Genomic DNA, 9,161 nt, shown 5'->3' with positions numbered 1-9,161 from the left:
AACTCCTAAACAGGAGGCTAAGGACTTCAGTCAGAGAGGTACAGCCATCTGACACTGAGGTATGTGTCTTTTCTAATGAGATTTACCGGGCTCCAGATGTTCCTAGTTATGAAGATGTGTGTCGGAGATTTAGGAGGGTGAGACCTGCACCCTGTCAGAGTCACAGTGGGGTGCTGTTATCCTGTCAGTCACCCACCTCATCCCCCCGCCACCACCACTCATAGGTGGCCTTTTAACCTGACAACGCCAACGCCTCTTCTTTCTCTCTCTCACCCACCCACACACACAAGCACACACTCTCAGCATTGACAACAATGTGAATCAACATTTTATAAACTTACAAAAACATAGAAAATACAAAAGGAATGTCAATAAAGGTAAGCAAATACACCACATACAGTATATACAAAGCAATTTGGTGGGTAGGAATATAAAGACGTTCACATTCCCCAAAGCACAAATGAACTGTGTTCAACTTAATGGACAAAAAGAAAAAGACACAATGTCCATTTCCTAAATCCAGTTTACATCGTCCAGCACATTTTCAAGGTGACACAATTTTAATAATGAAAAAAAGAACCCAGTGCAAGTGTATTAAAATATCCAAAATAATGCATGAACATTTTCCTCATCTCACATAAAAAATCTTCTTGGCTCAGAGTTACTGTGGTATTGTACTCAGTCTGAGTTATAACGTCAAATAACTGCAACGAGGGCTAGTTTGAGGTGCATCTTGAAGACCTCGAGGATCATCGTAGTCTCTTAATGTTGGCTGGCTGAGGGAGGCGTCAGCTGTGCTCACCACTTTGGCGAGTCTAGCAGGGGACCATAACTGTTGACCAGGCTCCAGCATCTTTCTCTACTAACTGGCACAACATACTGTCACCTTCCTCTTCATCCTTCTCTTCCTCCTCTCGCTGCTCAGATGGCAGGTTGCAGCTTGGTCAGGTTCCTTTGGTGCATGCTGTGGTGGCGCATCAACTCGTCAGAGCGGGCAAATGTCTTCTGACAGTTGGACCAGCGGCAGGAGAAGGGCTTCTCACCTGACAAGGGGGGGGGGGACAAATGAGGAAAAACAAGAGGAAATTGTTGCTTTAGAGTGAATTCAACTCTTGGAGTGGACACTTGTGTTTTGTTGTACATGAGTTAAAGTCAGGGGGACCATCTTAACACAAAAAAAGTCTCACTGAGGGAAGAATGGAGAGGTAGAAAATAAAGGTATACGCACTTGTTTTACCTGTATGAGTCCGAGTGTGCGTCTTAAGATGATCTGACCGTGAAAACTTTCTCTGACACGTCTCGCACTGAAAGGGCTTCACTCCTTAAGGTGGCAGACACAGAAATTAGAAGAGGTTGGGGTGAGGGTGAAAAGTATAAATATAAGATTAGATTATCACTGTGCAGGTTGAAAGCATTACAAATGAAAAGTGTTCAGGGAGTTTTTTATAGTTCCAACACACGTTTGTGTGGTTTCTAATGAGAGACTTTGTAAATTCAAATAATTAAAATTCACATATTCAGTATTGAGTGGAAAATCATCAAGCTCAATTAATCAAATCCATTAATTAAGCATGTCTTCTTTGCCATGATGGGTCACACATTTCAACAAATTGGAGCTGCACCGGACTCCTTGTTGTAAGGCCAAGATTAATATTGTAAAAGCAACATATAGCTCCAGTTTACAACTGTTTGTTGTCACAGAAGTAATTTCTGAAGCTGTAATTCCTGCTATTCTATTGCTCGATTACATTATACAAGTATTGTATAATATATTGTGTTTTGTAACAATGATGATGGCATCTATTTTCAAAAAGTAAAAAGAGAAGTGAGAGAGGGAACCAGGCCTGTAGCCGGGATTTTACAAATAATGTGGTCATCATTCCCACCCACTTCAGAACTTTTTTATAAGACACTAAAATGTTTTAATCAATTATTTGGATTATTCATATTTCAATCATTCTATTAACTATTCAGTTAAATCTTTTGGTAATTTTATATCACCAAAGCCTGTTTCATGGCCTTCTCCACATTGCCTGGAATACAATTTTTGTGGGGAAATACCAAATCTTTTAGTATTTTTTATTTTATTTATTGGCAAAACATAGTCAAATTTAAATACACTGAGTCTAAAAATACTTGAATCTGCCTATAAAATACCCACTTTGTGTTTTAAAGTGTTTTATATTGTGGAATGTCCCCCCAGGTTTCTAAAACATCCAAATACCCACAAAAAATACTGAGATTATGAGCATCTTTAACAGTAGCTACAGCCCTGGAAGGAACTCATACAGTCGCTTGTCACAGGTGTACCTGTGTGTCTGCGCTGGTGCCTCTTTAACTGGTCTGAGCGAGAGAATCTACGGCCGCAGTCTGTGAAATCACACTGGTAAGGCTTCTCTCCTGCAAAATAAACCACCAACATCAAAATCATCATCAACATCATCCAAATTCCAAGATTTTACTTATGTTAACATCTGCACCATCATCACATCAAAATTAGGCACATTTTACAATTTTATGACCATTTATGTCACCAGATCTTACTGATTTGGGGGAAGTTGATGCGTAAGCTTTATCAATCTACTACAGATACACACATTCAAACCTGGGCATAAAACCCCTCATTTCTTCCATACAAGTACAAGTACAAGTACAAGTACCATTTTATTTTTATCAAACTGAACTTTAACAGCCTGTATGAATCTCTCCTTGAAATTTATAAAAAGCAGCAGTTTGAGGTCTGGCCAGGAAATAGGGGGATAAATCACATCATCTGACCTGTGTGTTTGCGGCCGTGCATCTGCAGATGTGACAGTTTGAAGTATCTCTTGCTGCAGCCAGGGTAAGCACACACAAATGGACGCTTTTCATTGGCCTCTTTCACAACTGGTGGGGCAATGGCAGCTACCCGTCGAACATCCTTTAAGAAAGAGGAGACGTCAGAGGGCTTTATAGTAGCAATGTTCACTATGTGTATTTATCTACTGTATGTGCCTGTATGTATGTGTTTGTTTCTCTGACTGACCTGAAGTCCTCTGAAGACACCGTGTGTGTGTATGTGGTACTGGGCACTGACGAGCATGGGCGGAGGCGGGACTGTGGGGTCACTGTCGTAGCTGGTTGTATGGCCACTGCAGGAGCACAATTAGAAATTTATTAAAACACTGAAAGTCTTGAGAGCAAATATTCTGTTTTGTCTTTCTCTCCTCCACAGCACACACACTTCTCAACTACATAGCTATCCTTAAAATCACTTAACTCTAAAACCAAGTCCTCGAAGAAGTGCGGTCCAGTCAAAGTGTCCTCACTTTGCAAAAACTCAAATTAGTTTTTAGAACATACAAAAGAACCACAAGACACATCATGCACGTATACACACATATGAATATGCTGCTCTCCACTTCCTGATTTCCCTAGGCAGTAGGCCAACAGCCATCTGTTCAAATCCTCCTCCTCTGCACCACCACAAAACTGGTCAAGACGGAAAAAAGTTTGTTATTCAGTTATTCAAAAAGATACAACAAAAACAACTCACCTCTTCATGGAAGATGCCAGGCTGTTCATTTGGTTCCATGTTACACAGTCCAGCTGAGATGCCATTTGGTACAGGTTTTCACTAAGTGAAACATACAGCACAGTGCTTAGCCTTTAACATTTGTGGTAAAAAAAAAAATATATATATATATATATATTTTCTTTCTTTAAAAAACTTGTTATTGAGTTTGTAAAATTTCAAGGCAACAAAAGATGTTATTACATTAAAAATGAAATGGTAATGGAACAAGGATTAGGTCAGAGGTTGTAACACATGAAGAGGAAAATACTGTATATGTCTTTGTTTTATTTTTCTTTCTTTATTAATTACATATTTTGGGAAAGTCCTGAAATTAGAAAACACAGACAATATTTATGTTACTGTGCATTCTTCTTCTGTCATTTCTCTTCCCTTGTATGGATAATGAAGATTTTTCTTTCACGGGGAACTCCAAATTGCTTGCTTATTAACACATCCTGTCCACCCATCACACTCCTCATTGGCTTCATAAAAAAACATGGGCTCAGAGCCATTCTTTACCTTGGCAGATCACACTATAGTGCAGACACACACATACACACATTTCACAGAAACACACACACTTGGAGATGAGGTTGTGCACTCTGCGGGGGTGAGTGCCTCCGTGCCTAGTACACCATGGACCAGTGCATGACATCACTCTGTCCTCAGTATCATTAAAAGGCGGGAACCAGTTTCGGGGGATTTCTGGACGGCATTCCTTGAGAAGTCCTTGAGGGAAGGACCGCGATGGCTCACTAATCAGCTCTGAACTATGTAAAACTTTGGAAAGACTCACTGATATCTGACATATATCCATGGTGTGTATGTGAGAGCGTGTGCATGTGCGTGTGCATGTGTATGTGCATGTGCATGTGCATGTCTCTGTGTTTGTTTGAGGGTTTCCAGCTCATGCCATAAGCTGTAACAACAGCACTGTCTTCCCTCCTCTTATCAACTGCTGTTCCAGTATTTGGGTTGCACATGTTCCTTTTCTCCAACAACATCGCAGGGAGGCATTCAAAGAATTTCATCCTAATTTACCCTTTGAGATGTTTTGCATCAAAATGAAAACAAGGTGGAAACAACATTAAGATGTTAAAATAAGCAGTTTCCAAGCCTCAACTACCCCCCCCACCCACACACACACACACACACACACACACACACACACACACACACACACACACACACACACACACTTAACTTTCACTTTCAGTGAACTTGTCTCTTTTACTTTTCTCCTCATTTTTCATCAGGGTGGACTCAGACACATCAGCAGTAGATCACTCACTGTTTGTTTTGGCCCGCTGAGCACCAGTGGGCAGCACTTAACCTCAGAACAAATTAGGATTCACAGTCCAGACAGTGCAGAGGCAGATGCAGGGTTTAACATAGGATCAGTGAGAGTTCACACTTCTAAATATTACCAGCAAGGGAGCAAGCTGCATGTGGCGTTAGTGGAAAGAATCTGGCAATTGATGAGTGAGGAGTCTGAAAACTTTTGGAAAGAGCGGAATTGCGCCGAATGGGGATTCAAGGTAGCAGGAGTTAAATAAAGCAACAATAAGTGCATGCAGGGACAAATTATCCTACCTGTTTCTCAGCAGCAGAGCTTGGCTGCTCGGACAGGATTCTGAAGGATTGTGGCAACCAAACATGGGAGGAGGAGCAGGGTACTGCTGGTCAACTGAATATAACAAAATACAATAGTTGCTTCAAAATAGGGCTGCAAATAACAATTATTTATATTATCCATCAATCTGCCGATTATTGTCTGCATTTTAGATTAGTTGTTTGGTATATAAATGTCAGAAAACAGTGAACAATGCCTTTTCAAAGAAGCAGACATTTTCAAGCAGCTTATTTTGTCCAAAATACAACACAAAAACACAAAGATACTCAAATGCTTCACATTTCAGGAGCTAGAAGCAGTGAATTTTTGGATCTGAAAAATCATCAACATGGCTGCTAATCAACATTTTTACAATCGATTAATCGACAAAATGGATTCAGCCGCACTTTAAAACGTTTGCCCCTCAGCAGCTTGCTGTCTAGTAGGCCTATCATTAAGCTGAAGACTTTCCCAAGAACGATCTAGTAGGTAGATGTTTGTATGTTCTCCAGAACAGAACAGACACGAAACAGATTCAACTACACTTGTAAAAAATATACTTTTAAAATGAATGCCGGTTCATTTTAAAGACATAGGCACACTACATGAAAGTCTGTACAGGCACACAGCTCTCCTTTTCAAAGGGTCAATCAGAAACAGTGGTGCTTTTCAGGTTCATATAGTATATTGGTCCCCAGACAGTTTTTGACATTCCAGCAGAGTCACATAAAGCTGTTTCCTCAAGTTATCATTAACCATACGTGTGCTTAAAGAGCGAGAGGGAGAGTGTGTTTATGTAGGCCTGCGTATATGAATGTGTGCGCAGACAGAGACGGCGAGAGATGAAGTAAAATGGATAATAGCGATTCTGTTGTGATATGAGAAATGACGGGTTGCTTATATAACCTTGCTGTGACATGACAGTCTTCCAGTCTGCGAGTCAATTTGGTGAAAACACTCGAGGAAGCAGACAGTTACCTATGTTGTTTGGCGGTGACATTGTGTCCTCATGTTTGAAAGACAGGCTGGAGAGCTGAGGGGTGTGGTGAGACGGAGTGTGACCATAACTTTGGTTGCTGTCTAAACCCACCGCTCCATAAGCTGAAAAGAGAAAACAAAAAGAGAAGCATTGGAAAGTTAAAACAATCTTATTTGCCTGGCCGAGTCATTAGATTACCATCTTGCAAATGTCTGTAACATTCTGAAGCTTTGCAAAGTCTCCAGTATCTGGTCAGTTATCTGAATCCCCCTGGTAGTAGCTCTTAGTCCCTGGCAGGGTTACCACAGAGAGGCATTCATCAAACTACTAAATCCTCTTTCCTTGTAACATGTTCTTTTCCCCCTCCATCTATCTTTGGCCTTGTGGTTGTAATATTTATGGCAGGTGGAAAAAGAAATTTGGCAAACACACCACAGACAGACTGGGATGAGCTACTGTAGAATATGCTCAGTAAAAAAACAAGGTAGAAGTAATTCATTGCATGTACGTTAACTAAATTACAGTCATAAGACTGCAAACAAATGGTTACAGTAAGTACTGTTACAGCTATTATTGCAGTTATTAGATTTGAGAAAGCTTTTGTGAAAATTTCCACACAAGCACATTTAACCTGTATACAATGTTTACTTTAAGTAAGGCTGCTATGTTCTGAGTCAGGCCCGAAAGGGATGTTGAAAGGTTTCAGAGAATAATGACTCATCTAAATCCCGACAGCCTGCAGAGCCTTTATTTGATCACATCATCAAAAAACAACTTTCCACTGAGCAAACAAGACTGACTGCACACCGTCTCTTAAAGTCCCACCGGTAGACACATGCAGGTTTAAACCTCTGACCTCGGAGTAATGACCCCCAATAGACACAAGCATTGTTTACAGGAAGGTAGAGGCATTATATCAATACAACTTCACAGGAAACAGAAATTAAATTTGATTCCAGATTAAGATTCCAGATTTTTTTAAATCCCAGTGGTATTGTGTGGTGCAGTAAATCAAGCCTGTGATTCACAGTTCATCACTTCAGATATTTTCCCACTTAATTCTTAGATTTGTGGTGTTTTGTTGTTCCTAGAGATATACTGCATGCATTCTTCATGACTAAATAGTTTAACCCAATATGTTTCTTTAATTTTAAACTCTATTCTGTTTCATTTCTAGCAGTGCAAGTTGTTTTTTGTTGTGGCACAGTAAGGATCAGGTTTTTTTAAATGTAATATAAAATAACACTTGTACATGCCAAAATAATCAAAACTCTAAAAATGCAAAACCTCAAGGTAGTTTATTCACAACAAGCTGATGAGTGTTTTCAGTATCTTTGCCTCCAGTCCATGGCTAATTTTAATGTACTGAATTAATTAAGGTTCTACACTACTGCAACATTCACTGTGATAATTCAACAGGCCATAATATTTTTTATATAAATATGTAGATTTTATATGAACTTGGTTGGAATGTACGCAATGCTGGGCAAACTTTACCCACTACTACTGGGTTGTTTTGAAACAGTGTAATTGATATTTTTTCATATTAGTTCTGGTGAAAAGCTCTGTTTTTTACACAAATGTATTGTTAGTTGGTTGAACAAAACCATGTGTATGACATTCAAAACTAAAATGAGGTAGAGTAGATAATAACAGTTGTTATGTCTCTGCCAGTGACTGAAAATCAAACATTCGTTTTCTAATAAAAGGACCTGCACCCACAAGTGCAAAGGTATTGTTATAGCTATTTCTGCCAGAGAATTAACAAAAAGCTGTCCATCCCATTCCTGACATGGGACAGAATGACCCAGTACAGCACATAACATCCTTCTCAGACACAACACAGTTGACGATCCCTAAACATGGCGTTACATCATGAACACATACAGCAGGAAATTTAAAAAAAACACTGGCTTATAATAATATCTGGATTTTATTTATTGGTGTGTGGTGGCGGTGGTGGTGGTGGTGGTGGTCTTGCAGCACCCACAAAACATTAAGCAGATGAGAGATGACAGAAGTGGGGTGAAGTGAGGTGGAGCTGGTAAAGAGCACTCTTACCCTGGTTCCTGGGAGCAGGAGGACTGTCCATACAGCTGGGCAGGTAGGTTCCATTGGGAAACATCCTTGGTTGACCTGCCGTTGGCTCTCCGAAGGCCCCAACTCGACAGGGGCCTGAGCCTGTAAACTGGCCTGAGAAGTGCACTGTGAAGGCCCCGAGTCCACAGTGAGGGTCCTCTATTGGATCGGTGGTACCCCAACCTGGTTCCTGCTTGATGAGGGAGTGGTGGGAGGGCAGGGAAGTGTAGGGAGAGCCAGGGTGGAGGTCCAGCAGTTGGGTCCACTGGCCACCACCAACTCCTGGTAAGGATGGCACAGGAGGTGCTGGAGGTAAGAGATTCAGATCTCGAACATCCGACCCCATCGCCGTGACTCCACACGGTTCAGCCAGCATTGGTGAAGGCGGTCGAGACAGTCCAAAGAAGGAGTGACGGTATTCCGGTAGAAGGCACAGCTGGGAGATTAAAAAGTCACACAGTAATAAACTCCTGAAGTTTAACAGAAACAGTACCTAAGAAACAAAACATGGAGCAAACTCTTCTGCAGACATCAGTGGTCACAGCACACTATAGGAGCCATTTTTCCAGTGAATTAGCGATAATGACCCAAATCTGGATGCCAAATCTCAAGCTCCCTGGGTATCTGCAGTGGGTTGGAGTGGGAGTCAGTGCCTTGTCCCTCTGTCTCTATAATGTCTGACTTGCTTTACTCTCCTGAAGGCTCAAATACTGCGTTACTCATTGGACAGGGGGAGGAGCGAGGAAGGGAGGGAGGCTGAGAAGAAGATGACTCCCATGCCTTGCCCCAGCCAGCAAAGACTGCACTTCTGAGTAGATTGTGACCAACATCACATTTGCATAAGCCGGTGTTGCATTTCATTCTTTGTTCAAGTTCAAGTGTTGCTCATACTGAGTGTTTGTGCAGCATGTGTGAATACGTGTATGCAATCTAAT

At 41.1% G+C, this 9,161-nt stretch overlaps 1 protein-coding gene across 4 annotated transcripts; it reads right to left on the bottom strand.

Moving 5' to 3' along the window:
• Positions 1–307: 307 nt before the first annotated feature.
• Positions 308–8,891, bottom strand: wt1b (WT1 transcription factor b). Of its 4 annotated transcripts, none has more exons than XM_038701434.1 (10): positions 8,209–8,891; positions 6,147–6,269; positions 5,150–5,243; positions 3,536–3,616; positions 3,260–3,307; positions 3,026–3,131; positions 2,779–2,920; positions 2,311–2,400; positions 1,238–1,321; positions 308–1,043 (listed from the first exon to the last, which is right to left on the bottom strand). In XM_038701434.1, exons 1-10 carry the CDS (start codon positions 8,600–8,602, stop codon positions 922–924), a joined length of 1,284 nt encoding a protein of 427 aa, XP_038557362.1. In that variant the 5' UTR covers positions 8,603–8,891; the 3' UTR covers positions 308–921. The 4 variants fall into 4 exon arrangements, with proteins under 4 accessions (XP_038557362.1, XP_038557361.1, XP_038557364.1 ...); XM_038701433.1 differs by having other exon boundaries at positions 1,229–1,321; positions 8,209–8,890; XM_038701436.1 differs by lacking the exon at positions 3,260–3,307 and having other exon boundaries at positions 8,209–8,889.
• Positions 8,892–9,161: the final 270 nt, after the last annotated feature.

Source organism: Micropterus salmoides, unplaced genomic scaffold (genome assembly GCF_014851395.1).
Source record: "Micropterus salmoides isolate LMB-PRFRI ecotype aquatic unplaced genomic scaffold, ASM1485139v1 Ms_hic_scaffold_6, whole genome shotgun sequence".
Lineage (NCBI taxonomy): Eukaryota > Metazoa > Chordata > Actinopteri > Centrarchiformes > Centrarchidae > Micropterus > Micropterus salmoides.
This window is presented reverse-complemented; position numbering and strand designations above follow the sequence as displayed.

Excerpts from the sequence above, each read along its gene's own strand:
- wt1b (XM_038701433.1), bottom strand. The coding sequence starts at position 8,602 with ATGCTGGCTGAACCGTGTGGAGTCACGGCGATGGGGTCGGATGTTCGA. Across the intron at positions 5,244-6,146 it reads GTCACCGCCAAACAACATAG|TTGACCAGCAGTACCCTGCT; the intron begins GTAACTGTCTGC and ends TGTTATATTCAG. Across the intron at positions 2,401-2,778 it reads GCACGGCCGCAAACACACAG|GAGAGAAGCCTTACCAGTGT; the intron begins GTCAGATGATGT and ends TTTATTTTGCAG.